The following is a 21,110-nucleotide window of genomic DNA, read 5'->3' on the forward strand; positions in this document are numbered from 1 at the left end:
AAAAAAAGGAAACCTTGATGGAAACAGCTATTTTAATCTATAGCAATAAATCTAACAGACTCATACAAAGGGCATGACTAATCAATCACTTTTCCTTGCGTTGAGGCAATCCACTCCCAATACGCAACTTTTCAACAAGGCCTGCAAGCCCCAGAGGAAGACATACAAAAAAATAGTGTGTATGATTATGAAACCGGGTGATGGGAAAGGAACCAAGATGTCATTGTGCTTATAGTATACTGATTTTTTTTTTTTTTACTGGTTAACAAAAAAAAAAAAATCTGAAAAGCTGTTGGCTGTCGGATGAGACAATATGAAATATCATTTTTGTGAAGTATGTACAAAAACAGAACAAATGCGAAACTTTTTTAGCAGCTTGAATATGTCAGAAATACTAATTTTTAAAAAAAAAACTACTTTGAATGGTTGTGTATTAATGATCACAGCTTCGTCAAATGGCTACATGTCCGAAATTGTAAAACTTATTTGCAGGAACACACATTTTACACAGATGCCTCCAAATGATCAAGTCCCTATTGTGAATGTTAGTCCAGTAGTCCCATATCTGACACTGAAGAAACAAGAATCAGTTTAATTTTTTTTTTCCTTTTCTCTACAATGTGTGGTACATTTAGAGCATAGTTAAGTGTCAACATCAACATTTGGTTGGGATACTGAGTGAACAAAAAAGAAAAAAGTGACTTATTAATAACAAAGAGCATATTGATTCAACTTGGACAAAAAAAGAATCCAAGTTTGTAAATAAATATTTTTCTCTCCTTTAAAAAAAAAAAAAAGAGCAAATGGAAATACATCTGTGTCTTCTTTCTCTGTCTGCGGTAGCCCAACTTTCTCAGAGGCACTGAGACATATGGACAATATTCTCATTTAAATGGGCATGCAGTCCACAGGATGACAAGACCCCTGACAAAAATCCTGTGGAGCAGTATCCATTCACTTGTCGGTCGCTGGGTTAAAGATGATAATGGTTAACGTCCACTGTAGCCAAAGACAGTGAGACTGATCTCAGCCTTACTGGACCATCTGTATGTCTTTTTGTTTTCTAAGCCACATAGTTGTACTGGTTGGGGTTCTCCTTGTCACGCTCCATGTAGTCTCTGTCAATAAGAGACTCTATCCTCTTTTTCAAGTCTGCAGGCTGAAAAGGCAGATCACAGAGAGGAGGCAGAGGTTAACAACTGAGGTGAATGCCAGCATTTTTGGTTTTTAAGGTAATCACAGTGAAACCCTGATTCATAAGAGCTGTGCCACTTCCCCAGAATAACCTGCCACACTAAAAGGGTTTCTTGTACAATTACGAGTAGATGTTATCTTTGTAGATCTGTTTTAATTCAGTATTTTTTTTTAAATTTAAGTCTAACAACAACTCTAAAGTCATCTAAGAGCAGTGATGATTCTAGTAGAAAAGGTTTCTATAAAAAAAAAAGCAGGAAACAGCCAATGCTATTACTACAAGGAAACACTTGATGCTTTTATTTGAAAATGAGGAGAACAAGTTATCGATTATTGATTAGTCCACTGAAATTTATTAAATATGGCAGCTCTATGGTATGTACATTTACACACACACACACACACACACACACACACACACACACACACACACACACAAACTTTTTATGGTTTCCATGGAAACTGAACAGTTGTCACCTAGAGTTTATTATGCATATTTAATTCATATTTAATTCAGTCAAAAAATGTCAGATTGTTGTTTTACTGTTTATAACTGTTTTATTGTATTATAAGCTTGGGATTTTTATTTCATTCATTATGAGATCTAGTTTAGCTATCATTCTGAAACATGTTATTTATTCTGTACACTGCTGGACCTCTGTAAAATTCATTCGTTCCAAGTGTGAATGATAAACCAAACTGAAAGTCCATCAAAATACTTCTTATAAAACATTCAAGCAATTTAAGAGAAGGTTCCGACTGTGTTGTTTCTCATTCACCCAGGTCATGGTAGTCCTGGAAGGTGAAATTATTTTGTGTTTTGTTATTCTTTTCTGTTTCTTGTTTATGCACAGAAGAAAGAATAAAATCCCTATTTTATTTTTTCAAGTTAAATGTTGTCTGTCTATCTGTTGGGCTGTAATCCTGTTTCATCAATGATTCACACAGCAGGGAAGTAAAAAGATTCATGTGACCATTCTCAGAACAAAGGTCACATAAGAAATGGATGGATGATGACTCAACATCAGATTGCTAGGGTGAAAGAGATTTTGAATGATTTTATGCCCCACATACATTTAGGTAATAAAATAAAGCTATAGTGTTGCATTACCTTGACTGGGAACTTGAGCTGGTTGTACACCTCAGACATCAAAAGATTATGGCTCAGAGTCTTCCTCATCTTCATGATCCGCACAATGGCAGCGTCAATCTGATACTGACGATCCTGAAAGACCCTTTCTGTGGTACTGGCTTGCTCCTCCACCTGGAAGAATACAGTTAAAATAAATCACCAAAAACCTCAAAGGAACAGAGAAGAATTAGTACAGTGTAAGAATTGTACCGTTTCTTTCATCTGAATCTGATTTATTTTGATCCTGAAGAGCTTATGTTTGAAGTCGTCATTGCAGGAAAACCTGTCTCCATCCTCCACATCTTTGCTTTTTGGAATTTTGGTGAGAACACGCGCTTTTCCGCAAGCAAGTGACTGCAGAGTTCGGCGCAGCTCACTGTCCTCTGCAAACCAACAGCCATAGAGACAGTGTTTTAGATAAGTGGTGCTGCATAGCAAGTGCTTGTTTCTTAATCCAAATGCTGCCAACCAAACTCTGAAGTAAACTCATACAGACCTATTCCTGTTGCCACTTTAATCTCCTCCAGAGTGAAGTCCTCTCCTTCATTGAACATCAGTAGCACAAGTGTTTGGAAAAGTGACACCTGCAGCTCCTTCTTACCCTTTTGTATAGAAAAATCAAAGGCAATAATTAAAATGAAGCAAATGAGTGGACAAAGAACACACCAGAAATTGGGACTCTACCTCTTTAAATTCAGCTTTTAAGACACAATGACCGAGTGTTGACTGCCACTGCAGCTTTCTGCCACTGTGTTTGCCCAGGTAGAAGGTCTTGAAGATCTCTTGCAGTCGCACCATCTGGACAAAGATAAGATAACAAAGCAACACAGAATTTTTACGGCATCGAAGGTAAAGCAAACAGTATGTCCTAAAATCTCCAATATTTTCTAAGCACTGACCTCAGGGGGCAGATGTACTTCCATTGGGATGTATGTCGGCCAGTAACCCATTGTGAGGATGTTCACTGTCAACTCAATGTTGCCAGGAATATTTTGGCACTGCATATACTACAGAAACACAAACAAGACACATGTGTTGCCGGCACAGAGTTTTTACAAGGCTGATGAGTTTATGAAGGAGTTTTGCTTCACTTATCTGTGAAGTGAAGAAATATGAGTCACCAAGCCCAGTCTGAATACAGTACAGCTAAATGTGGAAAGTTCTCAGAGCAACAGTCGCTTTCCTTCAACCTATTTTCAATGCAATCACTGGATAGTAATCAGCAGAAATACATTATTCCAGGTTTGATTTTGTTGACTGGTATAAGGCAATATTTATGCCAACATAAATAATCCTTTGTTCCATTTTTTAAAAATTTGATATTTTTGTTGCTGCCTTTTTTCCAAATCTCCGAGACAGAACCCAATCATATTTCATACATTTTTAGGGCCGTATAAATATACATCATAATGTCTTTTGTCTAGTCTTTTCTTTGGTCAGCTGTGTCCTTAAATTTTTTTAATAAATTTTTGTTTTATATTAAAATCTTGAAAATTCCATAAGTTTCAAAAAGCACCTCTTCAGCTCATGCAAATGTGTGAATTAAGTTCCATTTAAAAAAAATGAACAGCCTGAGTCAGGCTACAGAAAGAAAACTGTTCCACAGGGATTGACAGACACGCTGATTGCTACGAGGAATAAAAAGAAGTAAAATAGATACACATTTGTTAGTGTTACCGCTGCTGTTCTTACCTGCTTGAACTGGACCATGATGTCTTTAGAAAGCTCCATATCTTTGAACATCCCTTCCAGTTTGCTCGTGAATGCTGCTCCACATTCTGAGAAAACACCAAAAACACCCCAACTAAGTGTTAATTCAGTGCCAAAGTCACCTTTCTGTCATATATCTCACACTGAGTGCGTTAAGAAGCAGTGGGTTAAACTGACCATGTTTCAGCTTTGACAACATTGATTTTTCAGCATCCACAGACGCACTTTTTCCAACCAGCAACCTCTTAGCCAAATCTTTCTTGTAAAAGGCCTCGAAAACATCTTTTCCTATAATGAAAATACATTTTCCATTGAAAACGTCCACACCTGGTATCAAATTATAAATAAAACAAGTTATTGTAAAAATTACCATAAATGAATCTAAAAATAATCATGATCTTATCCAGCATCTTCTCCAGTTCTTCATCTGTTGCCTCTTTGTTTCCTGCTCTCAGTTTTGAATCCACGTGTTTTGCTGAAAACAAAAGTATATACATAGACCGCATTATTTCACTATATGTTCATTTAACGGTGGTGCAGCAGACATGAATCAGTAAAAAGCAAAGCTGCTAACCTATGAGCTCTGCTGGTTTATTTGGCCGTTTGTTTATGAATGTCTCAAAAGCCTCCTTCATGGCATTTACAAACTTCTCATTCTTCATGAAGCAGATATCGATAATGTGATCCACCTTGTCTTTAAAGTCCAACAACTCTTGCACCATTGTTTTGTCTTTTTCTGGATTGATTACGATTGTGCTTCCAAAAGCCTAGGAATTGATTTTGGAAAACAATTAGAGGCAAAACATACAAAGTAACCACTGTCAAACTTTGATGATTGTTAATGCATTCGCACCTTTATATACTCTATCCAGTGTTGCAGGAGAACCTGAACACCACCTCGCACCCGACTGAAGAGCTGATAGAGGAGAGACAGTTCCTGAATTCTGTTCTCATCCAGCAGGTGAGTCAAACCTGGAAACATTACAAGAGAGGTCAGAGGTGAAACCTCAGGCAGCCGGATGCAGTCTGACAAGCAGGAGAGTTAAAGGATGAACAATAATTAGACACGTATATTTACATATATACGTATAACATGTAATTTTTTATTAAACATGAATTGTTGTGTACCTTTTTGTAGAGTCGCTGTGAGATGTTCACCCAGCAACTGCTTCTCCACAGTGGCAATGAGGGGTTTTCTGTGGTGGAGGGGGCTCAGGTTACAAATCAAACATCTCTTGTAGAACTTACCTGTCAAATGAAAACTACAATCTGACACTCACTGTGTGCTCTGATCTAGATATGTGATGACTCTGTCCGCCTCCTCCTCCAGACGTTTGTTAACATGATGGAGATACTCAGGTACCTGGAACAAAATTAGACACATTAAAATTTATGCCATATTGTGATGTTCAAACTAACAATTAAAAAATACAGCACGTCTAAAACTTTAAATGGAAATAAAAGAATGTGCTGATTTGCAAAACACTGTAACCCCATAATTTTATTTTGTCTTTTTGATGATGTGCTCATTTTGAATTTACATCAACATGTTTCATAAATGTTCAAGCAGTGTCAACATGAGTCTGGAAAAGTTATGAGATTCTAAAATTATCTGGTGGAACATCTGACTTTGAATCAGGTTAACTGATAACAAGACTGGGGTTAAGAAAAGCCTCTCTGGACTGAAGTTACAGTGGGTTCCCCGTCTTTCATAGACCGGACAGACTCTGAGTTGGACATCACTTCTTAGGCTGAGGAACACATCCAGAAGTCACCGTCTGTGAACAGTTTGTCTCTGCGTCCACAAATAACAGCTGAAACTCTACCATCCAAAGCGGAAAACGTTTGTAAACTAGATCCAGAAATGCCACCACATTCTCTGTGGACTTGTGTGAAAAAGAAATCTGTCCAGTGGTCTGACGAGTAAGAATTTCACCTTTTTTGGTGATCATGGACGCTGCATCCTCTGGACTAAAGAGGAGAGTTCAGCTTTTTATCAGCACACAGTTCAAAAGCCAGCATCCATGAAGGCATGAGGGTGCATTGGGGCACGTGGCAAAGGTATCCTTCACACTCGTGAAGGAACCATATAAGGTTTTCTACACCTGCCAAGCAGACAATGTTATTTTTCGGGGAAGGCCTTGTTTGTATCAACCGGACCACACCAAACACATCACTACAGCATGGCTCCGTAGTCAGAGACTAGTCACTGAACTAGCCTGCCTGCAGTCCTATCTCAATACCTGAGGAACATGTTTGAAGTACCATCAAACATGTATTTATTTATTCAGTTTATTTTTCTTCTTTCCAGACATGTTATTACAACATATTTCACTTTCATCAGTGTTGAAACATCATCAGCAACATCCGAAAAGAAAAAAAAAGGGTTGACGGGTAGAAGCCATTGGCTTGTAAGATTCTCATCCACTAAAGTATAGGGGACAACAAAGGAGATGCCAAACTGTTTAGCGTCTGAAACCCAACATCAGACAAAATTGGGAAAACATTCCAGTTTAAAATGAGAGCAATTTTTCTCCTTCCCAAACACTCACAGAACACTGTTGGTGATGCAACACAATTTCTTTTAAAAATGGGTTGCTGGCCTCAGATTCTAAATGTCAATATCCATCTATCCAACCGTGGATAATTGCCAATATAATTTTCAAAAACAAGTAAATTTCTATGTGTCTACAATTTGTGCTATTTTCAATAACATGTGTTTTCAACAATTAGCAAATCATTACATAATGTTGTTATTCACATTCCAAATTATTTTGGAAATTAGGATGTAAAAATCAAGACCTTGAGCTGCCATTAATGTTTTAAATGTATAAAGTGTTTAAGGGTCCAACAGATCACCTCTCTCTCCTGCATCAGTCTCTGCCCCTCTGCAGCGTAGAGTCGATTAGTTTCTTCCAAAAAGCGTTGCTCAAAGGAGTCTTGGTAAATCTGTCAATGAAGGACAAGACATTAGTTTTATTTAAGCCTTTTGTCGACCACACACAGACAGCTCAGAACACCACAGTGCTGGTGAAAATTTCAACCCTTTTATTGAGGTGCAAACAAAATTCAGGTGATCCAGGTTTTCAAAACAAAAAAAACAAATTTACATCAGCTGATGCATTTTAAGACAAAGAAACGGTAAGTTACCTGCAGGTCAGAGAGCATGCTCAGCAGGCTCCTCAGCAGGCTGCGGTCTATCGCCTCACCATTTCGCTCCCTCTCGATGAACAACAGAATCCCGTCGATAGTTTTACTTTGGACTTTCAGATCGCTGATGATATAGAACCTGAACAGCTCCAGACCCATGTCCCTGCAGGCCAGAGCAGCTCCTTCAACACCTGTTTTTTCAGAGACTACTACTACTACCTTTGGATAAACCGCTGACAGCACTAGTCACTTACCAGATTGATGGCAGCATTGAATTTTGTAGAACATAGGTGCGGTCCAAAAACAAAAATATACTCCTAATCATGATCTGTGAAACAAATGGAAAAATTCAGAATCAGAAATAAGAATAGGCGACAAATTATCTTCTCTTCCTCTGTGTCACCGTTTGTGTCTCCCTCTACAAGCAGCACCTTGATGTTAGTTTATTACAGGCATCAGATGACAAATTGAGCAACAATACAAATTATAATGCTGAGAGTGATTTCTTTATGAAAAGAAGTACGGTAGCTTTTTTTTTTTTGCCTTTTCATGATTTCTTAAGATGTTTAAGGATGAAAGTAAACTTATGTTTAAGGATGTTTGAGGATTTATTAAAATTATGACATACCATTTGTCTGCAATGATCCTGCCAGCACTTGTCAATCTTCTTTAGGAAAAGTACACTGTCCAGGGCATCCGTATAAATGATGTTAAGGCAAGAATGGACTTTAAGACCTTCCTAACAATCTAACTGCACAGCAACACTAGTCCACGTGAAACTAACAACAGAAAGCAAAGACTGAAAACAATAATGAATAGAAAATGAAGGATATTCTCTGAATTGATCGATCTGGGCCTTGATGTGGTCTTCACACACAGCCCTTAGCTGTTTGTAAAGCTTGGCAGATATCTTATGGGAGCACAGGTTCTCAACAGCCTGAGAGGAAAAACAGAAAGCATCAGAATGGACAGGTTCCCTATCAGTGAATGGCTTCTTCAGAGACGTCAAAAGGTCTGAAGTGGTACCTGATAGAGCTCTTCTAGATTGTAGTTGATTGAGGTGCTGTTTTGTATGGCCTCGACTGCCTCCTTCAATTTTTGCCAGGTCTCCTCCGTGTAGTTCTCAGGCAATTTGGGTTTTTCTGTGTACAAAACCCCCAGAACAAACAAAAAAATCGAACAACATGAGCAAGATCTTAATGAAAAACAGTGGATTTCAAATACAAAAAGTTTTGCCTGTTTCTCTAAAAGTGCTCAAGATTTTGGGCACGTCAATATAAAGGTATAACCCCTGCAATACTGTATTACTGTGATGTATGAATATAGAAGCTCTCCTATGAAGCTTCACAAATACATGCTAATCAAAGAAAAGTCATTACTCTACACAGACACTTGATCATACATCTTTTTGAATGCAATGTTGTTTCATTCTCACCCTCTGGAGTGTTTTTATTACTTTTTTTTATATGTATTGTTGATGCTGTGGCTTTTTCTCTGCATCGATGTTGTTCTCGATGTCATCAAAACTTAATTAAATACAGTTGAACACATTGTCATAACATAAATCTGGGTATCATCCTAAAACAATAAATGACAAACATGTAATGCGAGGTACATTCTGATGCATTGCCTTGTCCAAATTTATATCACATGTAATAATGTTTTGCTCTTTTTTTTTTAAATGATTGCTTAACAAGTTCAATTGGACTACTGACTTTTGAATAAAGGCAAGTTCAAATCACAACTTTGTCCATAAATTTGACAACACATTAACCATCGTAAGACCTTATTAATACTCCTTAATGGGACTTTTGGAATAGTTAAATCTATCTGTGGGGGAAAGAGTGGCTTTGCGTAACCAAATGATAATTTCATTTTAATACTCTTGCCTATTTTTGTCATGACTGACCCAGCAGTCGTTTTGTTGACACATGGTTGTATTGAGGGAACACGACAGGTTAAGTTGCATGCTGTTGATTAAAAAAAAAAGGCTTAGCAGCCTGAATCAGGTTGTCCTTGAGTAGATCTGCTACCTTTGAAGTTCTTGATGACTAGTTTCTTGGCAGAACCAGGTTTACTGTTGGAGAAGGTAGCGGATCCTGCGGTTTTGGTCAGTCCGTTCGCGTGGTGCCCCACGCCGCCGGTCAAGAACACGGCTTTGCTTTTGTTATTGGAGCACGAAGCAGCAGCAGCAGCAGCCTCCTCAGCCATTTTCACATCCAGTCCAATGAAATCCACCGAATCCTCAAACCTCAACTTCTTCTGGATGTGCAGCGACGTGGGAGAGCAGGAGGAAGAGGAGGAGGAGGAGGAATTCAGGGTCTTGGGAGGCGAAGAGGAGATCGTGTCAGAAGTGTCTTCCCTCTCTGATCCGTTTATTTTCCTCTTCTTCGGAGATGTGATGTTACCGCTGTCGTTTTTGACATCAGTAGCCGCTGGTCTAGCCTCCTGGGTTGGCGGTGGTGGGGGATTAGGGGAAGATAAACCTGTTGGAAACATGAAAAAACTGGAATACTAATTCTTAACAGCCAGTTTTCTAATCCGAAACTTTCAGGTTTGCCGGGGGGGGATGAGCTCAGTTTCCGAAATCCTCTATCTATTTCAACACTCAGGGGCTTTAGTCAAGTCCTGCATCAAGTATGAAACACACAATAAATTGGAAATTACACAGCTCCACTTGTCTCTAGCCTGGTCTCTTTCTTGTTATTGCTGGCAGAAGAAGAAAGATGGTTGGCTATTGCTTCCTCTTTTTGCCTCGCTTGTCTAACCGCGTTTGTACGGTCGTTCACTGGGAGCTGTGAAGTAAAGCGGCCGTAAGATTTAAAAAAAAAATAAATGTAAAAGACAAAATGCAGCCACAGCTAAAATAATTTAACGCGGTAGCAAAACAGCCGTTGGCAGACACGGGGGGAAAAAATCTCTTTCGTGAAAGCTAGTCAGTGACCCCACCGGAAGTACTTTGTACAAAAGTACTTTTTCTCCAGCATGTTTTTTTTTATGGACCGAGTAGTGTTGTAACCCCCCATGGGCACAAGAGGGCGCCATGTGAACGCTAGCGACTCAGAGGGTCATTTAACTGACCATCTTTTTTAAATACATCTTTTAAATAGTTTCTTGCTATATAATAGTAATAATAAAAATAATTAGTTTTTTTTATATGTCGTTTTTTAAGTATTGTGGTATTTTAAGATGGGACAACAGAATATTCAGTATGTGGTTAGAGTGTTATGGTTGGTCACTGAACATAAAGCATGGCTGAATCCATATACATGTATGTATTATTGACCGAAGAGATAAATGGATACTGCTGCTAGGGCCCAACGGTCCCTTTTGATTCAATGTAGGCTTGTTCAAAATATTCATATTACTGTAATCACATTTTTTTAATCGTGCCCGGAGTGTCCCCTTCCTCACGCCCTATGTCAGCTGGGATAGGCTCCAGCTCCCTGTGACCCGCTACGGCGGATACAGCGGCGGTACATGAAAATGAAATGAAATGAAAGAAGAAATCAACTTTTTTTTTTTACAGGGAAAAATTGACTTGTATTTGAATTAAGTTTAGGTTCCCCACATTTCTATCATACCTATGTCATACCTTGGAAAAGGCAGCAAGTATAAAAAGTGGATACCACTAGCCCAATATACTGTAAACCAGTAGATGGACAGGTGACATCATATGGATCTACAGAGGACGATTTTGTTGTCATAAAATCTGACACAAAGTAGATTGGTCATCAATAAAAGAGCAAATTAGAGCACTAAAATAATGTCACACAAGCTCAAATAGAAAAATAGAAATTAAAAATGAATATTGAAGTGAAGTGTGTATGTATCATAAAACACAATGTCAATATGCAATGACAGAAAATTTCACACCATACCATAGTAATTTAAGAGAAAATAAATGTACAAAATACTACTCAAAAGATTGTGTTTTTGAAAAAGAATAATTAAAACGCTTATGTAAAAAAACATATTTAATACCACTACAGTACTTTGCTTAAATTAGTTTACCTGTTGCCAAACTTCTATCAGTGTTTCACAATTTCAAGCACTTGGTATTGAGAAACGCCTTCTGATTTATCTATACAGTAGGAATACTGCATTGTTTATCACGATAGGAAGCGGGGTTGACGTTTCCTAGGTGAAAGGACAGGCTGGAACCTATCACAATTAAAAGACACCTGACCTACCGTATAACGTGAACAACCGACGTAAAATGTCGTAACGTTTATAAAGCTGGCCCTTCTCTCGTAGACAGGCGTGGGTGTACCATAGCTACTTCACACATGAGTTGTAAATATTTTTTTACTTGTGTTTAACAGTCTTGCGGGGAAAGCTTTATCACAACAGAAGAACGTCGTAACAGCAACCGACGAGGATGTTTAAGAAGTACGTCGCTAATTATTTTGATGTTGTATCGTTAGCTAACGCTAACAGTGTGTTGGGGGCTAGCGCTAACTGATTAGCCATCTTGCATGCTGAGTGTGTTCTATGTGCCCAACAATAATACGTAAATATATACTTTTATGAAATCGTTTGTGTTCTGAGGAACTCTGCGTTATGAGATTATGTTATTAAATAAACTTTTACCTGCGTTCCAGCAAAAAATAAGTTATTAAATTGAAAAAAAAAAACCCCGTCTGTGCTGTACGATCTGATTTATTCATTGCTCTGAACATCACTGCCTTAAAACCACATACAGTATACATTCTCGTCATCGTACAACAAAGGCAGAAGCATATGCTGATTCTGATTTGATCACATATTTGAACCAAGAATAAACAGTATTTGAAGTGAACAAGTCTTCGAAGAAAGCTTTTCTAAAAAAAATTTTTCAGGTTGAATGGTGATGACATTGAAAATTATATTTATGCTAAAATACATCTGTGTGTCATTAAGACAAACTGTTTTGGTTTTCCAATCATGAGAATTTAAAAGTAAAGTGAAGTAAAAGGTATATGTTGTACACTACAGTTGGCAAATAATAAAAATTTTACTGAACTTCATGAAAGATTCATTCTACTTGATAACTTCTTTTGTTGTCTAACAGAAAAAAAACACATAAAAAATGTTTTCTACTCTGTTTCAGATTTGATGAGAAAGAAAATGTGTCCAATTGTATTCAACTGAAAACATCTGTGATCAAAGGCATCAAAAATCAGTTGGTGGATCAATTTCCGGACATTGAGACATGGCTAAATCACATAATGCCAAAAAAAGACCCAGTCAAAATAGTGAGATGGTACGGCTTATCTTTTGTTTCATCACAGTTTTGACATCCAGTATACTGTTCCATTTTTAATTTTGCTTTTCACAAAAATTTTTCTATAGCCATGAACACATTGAAATCCTGACAGTGAATGGAGAACTGCTGTTCTTCAGACAAAGAGAAGGGCCTTTCTATCCAACCCTTAGACTGCTACATAAATGTGAGATCTTCTGATGCCAGTATGTTTATGGTTGTTTCAATATTTTCATACTAAGAACATGTTTTCTTTCCATAGATCCTTTCATTCTTCCACACCAGCAAGTAGACAAAGGAGCCATTAAATTTGTCCTAAGTGGAGCTAACATCATGTGTCCTGGACTGACATCACCAGGTGCAAAACTCTATCCTGCTGATGTTGACACAGTAGTTGTATCCTTTTATAGATTGTGAAGGACATCATATACTGTAATTGTCAACTTCTCATCCACCATTTCAATCTATTACACAAGTATGTCTTTAACAAGTGGATGTAGGCCATAATGGCAGAAGGAAAACAACATGCACTTTGTGTTGGTGTTATGAAGATGTCTGCAGAAAGCATGTAAGATTTCATTTAAAAAAAAATATTTTAGAGAAGCAAAAATGTCAGTACTGTTACTTCTCCTAAGATAATGCACTTAATCTCTTTTCACAACAGAGAAAAAGTCAACAAGGGAATTGGCATCGAGAATGTTCACTATCTGAATGATGGATTGTGGCACATGAAGACCTACAAATGATGATGTTGACACTTGCAGCACCACCTGAAAAGTGTAGGGTTCCTGAGGGTGAGGCCTGAGCTGAGTCAGTCATCTGTTTACGCCTACAGACTTAGCTGTGTAACCTGTCGGAAGATTTAATTCACTTACCATCATTTACAAATAAAAATCTTGCCTCAAACCTTAAAGCTCCATTGATATTGCTTTTGATCCAACAAAAATAAACATGCTGTTCCGTTGCCTGTAATTCTTTTTAATGATCTCATTAAATCATTCAACACAAAGACACATCAGGTTTAATCAAGCTTTATTATCCAAAAATCACTTTACAAAAACAGTAATTTGGTCAGTGTGACATCATGTCTTTAAAAATAGCATTTTTTAAAATTTGTGACAAAAAATAGTTAAACCACAAAGCATTTTTTTTTACAATTCGGCCATGAAGACCACTTATTCATATCCGTATTGAAATAACCAAAAGTGACACTTCATTTAGAGCTTGGGTATACCATATTATTTTTCATTGTCAATATTGATGAATGGTAATGCATTCTCACAGCTAAACATGTTTGTTCATGATGCGGTTAGCATGACAAAGTACTTTGAAAGGTTAAATAAATATAATTCACAAAATAGTATCACCTTGTAACCAATGCAACATTTAAGATGAATAGTAATATAGCAGTAACCAATAACATACAATCTCCAGTTACATTTGATTTTGCAGCCATGTCTTTGAAAAGATATACTGTATATACCCATACATACATCACAAAACAATAGGGTGGTAATTGGCTCAAGTGCAAAATGTACATATTACAATATTCCCAACCGGAATCCATTTTTACAAACAGTACAACAAAATCATTTCCCCAGATTATGTTTGCAATCACAGAAGCAAACAAAATTTAAAAAGACATCCCGCTTGAAGGTGCGATTCTTTAATCATTATCTGAACCTTCGGGAGGTTGAAATACTAATGAGTCATGAAAACGGTGGCCGTAAGGACGAAGTCTGTAAACTCCAAACATCATAACCTGCATTTGATTCGGTGACATTCCATTAAATGTGACTGCCAGATCTGAGCAGCAGCCCTCCACCACATCAGTGGGATTGTTGCTCATGCTCTCAGTTATGAGGTTGTTCAAACTCTTGCTGTTGAATAGGCCCTTTCCATGTGAATCTTCTCCGTTTTCTGCAAAAACACCAGTATACTTGAGACACACGGCCAGCTGCTTGTCCTCACTCAGCTTCCACAGAGCACGTCCTCTTTCTGGGCATTTGTCTTCATCCTGGAATACATGCACTAACCTTTTCAGTGCTTCATAACTTAGAACAATGCCACTATCATAAGCCACAAACTCAAGCTCCCCAGACTTCATAGTTTTGCCCAGGTAGAAGGGTTCACTAGGATCCTTTGTGAGCAACAGGTGTTTGAGGTTCTCAATTATGGCAAATGTGGTGGGCTGTGCAACAAAAAACCACAGCAGGTCTCCGGCATTTTCATAAGCATGTCTTAGAGCTTTGCGGAACCTCGCCCACTCATCCTTCTCTTTTAAGTCTACCGCTTCAAGTGCTTTGGAAGACTCAGAGGTATAAAATACAGCCTTATCACAGTGTTTGCTCCATGTGTCGACAGCAGTTGCCCAATAAACTAAGATCTTGGGCTGGACCATGATAAGACAAAAGACCCGGACTTGATTGGTCAACATTTGCATCTGACTGTCAGTAAGTTGTTTTAACTCATCTTTACTTGGAGCCTTGACGTGATGATGATGATGACGATGTGGATCTTCTGTCCTGGACTCTGTGTCAGGGCTGAAACTACCCAGGAGCGACAGAACCAAACAGAAAATACTTCCCATGATCATCCCCTTCATGAAAGAGCCTCCTTCGGACAACATTGTGGCAGCAGACACTGGGCAGGAGATAAAATGCATTCCAGTTACTGTTCAAAACTGCTACAAGTAATGATGTTATTAATGCTGAATTTATTAGCTGAATAAGCAAGATTTTTTTTGATGATGAATTTATTGGAAGTTATTTTTCAAGCAAAACTTTGACTCATGTCCACATAAGATGGGAGAATTTGCTGTCTTACTTTGGCATGAAACAAAAAATTCAGAAGCTATGATCTTTGGACTATTTGTCAACAAAACGATCAAACCTGCACAACATAAGTGTCTGAGTTTGTGCTTTTTGGGAGAGTACAAACTGGAGTAAAATTGAGAAAAAAGAATGTCATCCCCAAAATGGTCCCTAACTTCATTTAGAATTGGTTGCAAATTCTTACAAATGCAATTAACTATATTACCAGTACAAATTTTGAGCTTTTGGAATCATGTCATGATCATCAATAGTTTACAAGTTATCACCAAAACATGATTTTGCGCAATGTGGGAACTTAAGCACTTATATCTGGAAAAACAGATTGTTTTCCAGGAAGGCACGGGAATAATTTCAGTGACTTTAAATGATTTCAGCCACATAATGACAATAGCGCCTTGTAACTACCCTCTCTATTACCACAGTGAGGGTAATAGACACTGCCCCCTTCAAAAGTATACATACAGTGTTCCTATGTATGGCTTACGATCCGGATCAGGATGTAGATATGTTTACCACAACATGGACTGTCAATCCCAAAGTATTTTTACATTTTGATTGACCAACAGTTATTTTTCAATGATACTGGCAACATAGCAAAAGCACCAGTGTCCCAACGTGGAATAAAACAAAGCTTAAAAAAAACCAAAACCTCATCCTATCCTTCCCGAATATTGATCAAATATTATAGTACAGCTGGGGAGCTGACATTACTGCCATGCTCCTCGAGAAACACTACAAAACGCACGGAACAAACAATCGGTAACATGTTGAAGTTATACAGAATTTTGAATGACAAAATGATACGGTGGTGCAAGTTCCATGAAACATCGTGGAGATTCTTCTGTGTGATCTGTTTCTAAATGCTAAACGTCAACGCTTCACATTTCAGGACTGCCCTGAAGTCAGGCGGTCGAAACGAAGTCACTCATTATCAACTGTTAGCTAGTTGCTAGCTTCGCATTGTTCCACAAACAACACGGCTAACTCGAAAGTTTTGTTCGCAATGTCAGTGTAAAGAGCCTTTACTCTACCTGTCTGGGTTAATGCTGCCGTGCCAGCTGGTGTTGCCGTTTACGTCTGACTTTAAGTCTCCACGCTTCCTGTCTGGTGAGATAAACCAGGCTGGGAGAGTTAATAAACAAACCAGGAGCACAAGCCAAATGCTCCGTGGTGTGCATTCTACAGCACCAGCTTCCGCGTTCTGGGATCACGTGACTCCATTGAGTCCTAGTCAGCATAATTTTGACTGCTGCGTTTATTACAGTTTCACATACGAATAAATATATGTAAGTAGACATGTTCCTAAATAGATTTGGAAATAACAGTGTGTTGTTACTTACGAAGCCCCTGAATTTAATTGCTTCATGCTGGATGTAGAAACAAAGATAGTTTATGTCGTGGCAAAGCAACAATCGGTATTTTATTTCTTAACAATATTTAATAATTATCCAATATAGTCCAATCAGTAACTAAAATGACACACTTTACAAAAACACAGCTGAATAGTCTTCATATTTACAGATCTACGTTTTCCCATATTTGTCCAAACATCCATCCATCCATCCATCCATCCATCCATCCATCCATCCAGCCAGCCAGCCAGCCAGCCTGGTGGGGTATACCCAGGTCAGCAAGGTCACTAACCAGCAAATGAATATTAGGAGATGGACTTGGGATCTGTTGTGGTGGAACCCCGTTGTCATGGAATGATGACAACCTGATTGTTATGTGGGATGTGCCTGCCCACAATGTGGTAATCTAGTTTGCTGTACAATTCTGCTTTTACATTTTGCAGGTTTAGTGTAGTATTGTATGTCTGTTCAGTTGTGTATTTCATGTTTCCTTGGTGTGTATTACATGCTGTTATTGGTGCATCCGTATTTTTATTGTATTTATATTTTTCCTTGCTCGGTACTTATGGTTTGCTAGACATTTTGCAATCACGTGTATGTTTCTGTGTGGTCTTATGTGTTGTCCAAGTGTGCATTTATATGTTCTCAGTTGTGCATTTGTGCTGTGTATTCAACGTGCTGTTTTCTCTTGGTTATCTGTATTTATTGTTCTCTCACTGTGCTGTTTGATCTTGTGGAAAGTATGAATGTATGAGAGGAGAGAGTACATAATTCCCTTCGGGATAAATAAAGTATCTAAGCTGCCTGATCTTCTGACTACCTGGTCTTGAACTCTGTTTTGTAATAAACTTTGAATTGAGACTTCTCCCCTGGTGTCCTGTTTTTTAGGTCCAATCACACCCATTACAACTTCCAGAGCTTGTGAAACATAGAAATACCTCCTCTGTTGAAGTTGGCGTTTCGGACCTCTGGAAAAAGGTTAATGGTGCTGTGACACCATCCGTTTGCTGGCTCATTTCACCTGAAAGGGCTTTTAAATGCATGACTAACAATCTCAAGTTCATGTTTTCTCTGATCACAAGTAGCACAACAATAAAAGCCCTGAAAGTAGTTCAGGCAAGATAGTAATCAAAAGTTATTAGAAAGCAAGTAGTTTCTTTGGCTTTCCTGAAGAGGGATGTGTCTATGTGACTTAAGTCATTGCTTCAGTCCAATCTTTGCTGTGTGTTTGTGTGTTCTGATTGAGTACTCAGTATCCACGTGTATCAAATGCTTTAATCAAAATCCATTTCAGAGACAAAAAGACAACTACAAATCATCTTGTACCTTGTATTATAATCTGAAAAGCATTTATGACCCTTCAGTTTGAATAATAATAATAATAAAGATTTAATTTCTTGGGATTTTACATATTCATACACAAATAATCCTGGCTTCACGTTGTAAATCTTTCACACAGGTACATGATGACACCAGCAGAAATTATAGTTAACTGTGATTGAATTAAAATACAAGAATGAAAGGTTCAAAACTAAAGAGGGAAACTGCAAGTACAATAATCACCTTAATTGTTTGTCTTTAACTCATGATCATTTATCATATTGTGACCGGTTTGGCCCATCAGACAATTTCGATCAACAGTCTCAAGATTGTTAGTCATAATACACAGAATGACGTAGCAACCCGCAGTGAATTAGTTCCAGCAGCTAGATACCTGTGATCTCAGACATGAGCAATGATATGTTTGAACAGTCCATCACACAGAAATGCTGTCAGACGCCAACCATCAGCCTTCTGCTGGACGGCTGCTGATTACTGCAGGAGAGTAAACATTTGTTAGGCGTCTCTGTCCAAGCATAGATAGGCTCTTGCTGAATTGACAGGGTAACCTAAATTGTGTCTATGACGCATGATCCATCCCGTCAAAACCATTAAGAAAGAGATTGGGTGTGTTGATAATGTATTGATCAGATTGTGATTGATGGTCATGCAGGATATATAAGTGAAGTTCCTTGCTGGGTGGAAGTAGAGTCTTCATCTAGCCATCTAAAGATTAAAACAACATGCTTTCTGCAGCTCTCTTTTACCTCATTGCTGTGATTTGCTCTGCAAGACGAACATATGCACTACCTCTGTACTCTGATACCAATCTGGAGCCACAGGCAGGTAAGATGTACTTTCTTCAGTTTTACTGGAATAGCTTAACAATTAACCTTTTTAGATTTAACTGTAAAAGTTGCTAAATCTAACAATTCACCTTGTAGATTTAACTCCCATCATGTTGGTCATAATTTCCCATTAAATTGAGTGAGGTTCTATAACATCAAAATATCATCATGTTATACACAATTTCTATTTTTTCTTTTAATATAAGGATCAAAAATCCATTTTATAAAGTTCACTGCAGGAGTATTAGTGTCGCAATCACAGGTTGATGAGCATGAATTGTTTTTTTTGTTGTTTTTTTTAAATCTCAGACTTTATTCAGAAATTAGTGTCAGAAGTAGACGATGGACCCAAAATCACTGAAGGAGAGCAGAAAGAGGGGAATAATTTATATCCTCTACTGATGCAGCATAATGGAGGGAGAGACTCCTGGAATAAAGGTAAAACCAGTACAAATAGCAGTGAAGTATTGAACAGTCGCCATGTATAGTCGTCATAATGATTTATTTCTATGATTTTTAAGGGGCTAAAGATTCAGCGCAGCAGGATACATTTGCAAACATGGTAAGACTAATAATATATGTTTCTGTATGTTATCATATTTAAGAAATAATATTTAAGAAAACACAGATTTGAACCGCTGCCAAGTTCAAACACAAAGTTGAAAATTAGACAACACAATGGGTGGCAATTATACTGTATTTATCAGAGATTAAAAGACAGTCACTGGTATAAATTCCAACATTAAGGCTGTTCTGGAATACGCAGATTCTGACAATAAAATAATCTTCTTAGTTTTAAGTCTATGTCAGAGGATTAGTGATAGAGCTGAAGTGGAGTGACTGTGCACATGGGAATAAAAGATTCCAAATAAATTCAAAAACCACACCATGCAAACTGATGCTGCAAAGTGTAGTCAAAAATTAACTGGTGAGTTAATGTAATTGGTTCAAAAAGGAAAACAGTTTTATTACTCTGGTGGACTGTTGGTGAGTTTTCAAGTCATCTGCTTTGGCATTCATAATGTTTTTTGTTTTTTTTTCATTTTTAGGTGGACCTCAGGGAAGCTATTTTGAAGCTGGCTGCAGCTGACAGGATTCGCTCTCAAGGCTTTCTCAGATCAGAGCAGAACATGCCAAAAACAAGCAAAAGAGGTGAGTTATTATTATTATTTAAGTTGTCACCACACCCGTTCTTCATATTCGGTGTATACAACCAGAACTCAAACATTCACATGACCATAGATGGTATGATATTTGTGCTGATTTTATTAATAATCTAATTTGGGGATTGATAAATTACTTCAATGATTAAGCAGAAATTCACAACACTGTTGAAGTGAAAACAACAGGCAGAATTAAAAGATTTAAGGTTAAAGAGTGAAAAGTGAACAATTCCATGTAGTTATACTAAATAATATCAATTTTCAATGGGTGAATGATGTAAGAAATTAACATGGTTTACAGCAAACAAAATTTAATTGAAGAAGAATATAAGCACATTTTATTGTGCTCTGTAAAATTCTGTGTTTGCATATTATTATTATTATTATTATTATTATTATTATTATTATTATTATTATTATTATTATTATTATTATTATTATTATTATTATTATTATTATTATTATTACTGTACTATTATTGAGTATCAATGAGGCAGCTGAGAGCACAGAGCAAGAGAGCAAGCATGAAGCCTCAGGATCCTGTTGCTTCTCTCATTAAATTTAGTTAAAGTATCAGCACAAGATCTGAAAGTGATGTGGATACAGTGGTTTGCTGAATGAATGAATAATAATAATAATAATAATAATAATAATAATAATAATAATAATAATAATAATAATAATAATAATAATAATAATAATAATAATAATAATAATAATAATAATAATCTACATTTACTGCTACATCATGTTATGCTGTAACTTTTTTATGAGTTTATAGCAAATGAGTAGTGTGACAAGATAAGGAACAAAAAAATTTTTTAGGCAGGCCAGTGAGGATTACAACAAATTGGACAACTACACTTCCTTCAGCTTGGCTCCTTATTTTTCTCTCTGATGTCCCGGCAGCGTGTTTCTGGAAGTATTGTGTGACCAACTAGAGCCTTTCAAGTCCACCTGGATGGAGACGTTCTCACTCTTCAACAGCGTTTTTTGTTGTTGTTGTTGTTGTTGTTGCTGTTGTTGTTTTTGTTGTTGACTCTGGATCCACAGAAAAAATATTTTTTTGTGTATATTTTGTGGCTGAAAATAAACTTCAAAGTCAGAAATGGCATATATTTGACCATCTTCTTTGACATTGAAATACAGTAAATCATTTATT

At 37.3% G+C, this 21,110-nt stretch overlaps 4 protein-coding genes across 4 annotated transcripts; 2 read left to right on the forward strand and 2 right to left on the reverse strand.

Moving 5' to 3' along the window:
* Window positions 1–28: 28 nt before the first annotated feature.
* On the reverse strand, window positions 29–10,105 carry cul4b (cullin 4B). Its single transcript, XM_068325258.1, has 20 exons — window positions 9,220–10,105; window positions 8,213–8,328; window positions 8,020–8,123; window positions 7,815–7,884; window positions 7,441–7,514; window positions 7,187–7,349; window positions 6,896–6,985; window positions 5,317–5,399; window positions 5,165–5,232; window positions 4,890–5,008; window positions 4,611–4,803; window positions 4,407–4,511; window positions 4,214–4,324; window positions 4,019–4,104; window positions 3,226–3,333; window positions 3,011–3,124; window positions 2,823–2,928; window positions 2,537–2,709; window positions 2,306–2,458; window positions 29–1,159 (listed from the first exon to the last, which is right to left on the reverse strand). Exons 1-20 carry the CDS (start codon window positions 9,683–9,685, stop codon window positions 1,064–1,066), a joined length of 2,598 nt encoding a protein of 865 aa, XP_068181359.1. The 5' UTR covers window positions 9,686–10,105; the 3' UTR covers window positions 29–1,063.
* Window positions 10,106–11,413: 1,308 nt separating this feature from the next.
* On the forward strand, window positions 11,414–13,395 carry mcts1 (MCTS1 re-initiation and release factor). The gene is made up of 6 exons (XM_068325853.1): window positions 11,414–11,578; window positions 12,279–12,431; window positions 12,521–12,618; window positions 12,694–12,827; window positions 12,932–12,999; window positions 13,096–13,395. Exons 1-6 carry the CDS (start codon window positions 11,568–11,570, stop codon window positions 13,175–13,177), a joined length of 546 nt encoding a protein of 181 aa, XP_068181954.1. The 5' UTR covers window positions 11,414–11,567; the 3' UTR covers window positions 13,178–13,395.
* Window positions 13,396–13,446: 51 nt separating this feature from the next.
* c1galt1c1 (C1GALT1-specific chaperone 1) lies at window positions 13,447–16,428 on the reverse strand. The gene is made up of 2 exons (XM_068325691.1): window positions 16,297–16,428; window positions 13,447–15,074 (listed from the first exon to the last, which is right to left on the reverse strand). Exon 2 carries the CDS (start codon window positions 15,058–15,060, stop codon window positions 14,098–14,100), a length of 963 nt encoding a protein of 320 aa, XP_068181792.1. The 5' UTR covers window positions 15,061–15,074; window positions 16,297–16,428; the 3' UTR covers window positions 13,447–14,097.
* Window positions 16,429–18,549: 2,121 nt separating this feature from the next.
* On the forward strand, window positions 18,550–21,037 carry urp1 (urotensin-related peptide 1). The gene is made up of 5 exons (XM_068326413.1): window positions 18,550–18,783; window positions 19,095–19,223; window positions 19,307–19,347; window positions 19,835–19,937; window positions 20,858–21,037. The coding sequence occupies exons 1-5, from the start codon at window positions 18,681–18,683 to the stop codon at window positions 20,887–20,889; spliced, it is 408 nt and encodes a 135-aa protein (XP_068182514.1). The 5' UTR covers window positions 18,550–18,680; the 3' UTR covers window positions 20,890–21,037.
* Window positions 21,038–21,110: the final 73 nt, after the last annotated feature.

This window comes from Antennarius striatus, chromosome 10, assembly GCF_040054535.1.
Source record: "Antennarius striatus isolate MH-2024 chromosome 10, ASM4005453v1, whole genome shotgun sequence".
In the NCBI taxonomy this organism is placed as follows: domain Eukaryota; kingdom Metazoa; phylum Chordata; class Actinopteri; order Lophiiformes; family Antennariidae; genus Antennarius; species Antennarius striatus.

Coding starts and splice junctions, on each gene's coding strand:
- urp1 (XM_068326413.1), top strand. CDS start 18,681: ATGCTTTCTGCAGCTCTCTTTTACCTCATTGCTGTGATTTGCTCTGCA. Junction 19,224..19,306: donor GAGAGACTCCTGGAATAAAG/GTAAAACCAGTA, acceptor ATGATTTTTAAG/GGGCTAAAGATTCAGCGCAG. Junction 19,938..20,857: donor GCCAAAAACAAGCAAAAGAG/GTGAGTTATTAT, acceptor ATGTCCCGGCAG/CGTGTTTCTGGAAGTATTGT.
- mcts1 (XM_068325853.1), top strand. Junction 12,619..12,693: donor CCTTAGACTGCTACATAAAT/GTGAGATCTTCT, acceptor TTCTTTCCATAG/ATCCTTTCATTCTTCCACAC. Junction 12,828..12,931: donor CTGATGTTGACACAGTAGTT/GTATCCTTTTAT, acceptor AAGTGGATGTAG/GCCATAATGGCAGAAGGAAA.
- cul4b (XM_068325258.1), bottom strand. CDS start 9,685: ATGTTTCCAACAGGTTTATCTTCCCCTAATCCCCCACCACCGCCAACC. Junction 5,009..5,164: donor CACAGCGACTCTACAAAAAG/GTACACAACAAT, acceptor TAATGTTTCCAG/GTTTGACTCACCTGCTGGAT. Junction 1,160..2,305: donor AGCTCAAGTTCCCAGTCAAG/GTAATGCAACAC, acceptor CTGCCTTTTCAG/CCTGCAGACTTGAAAAAGAG.
- c1galt1c1 (XM_068325691.1), bottom strand. CDS start 15,060: ATGTTGTCCGAAGGAGGCTCTTTCATGAAGGGGATGATCATGGGAAGT.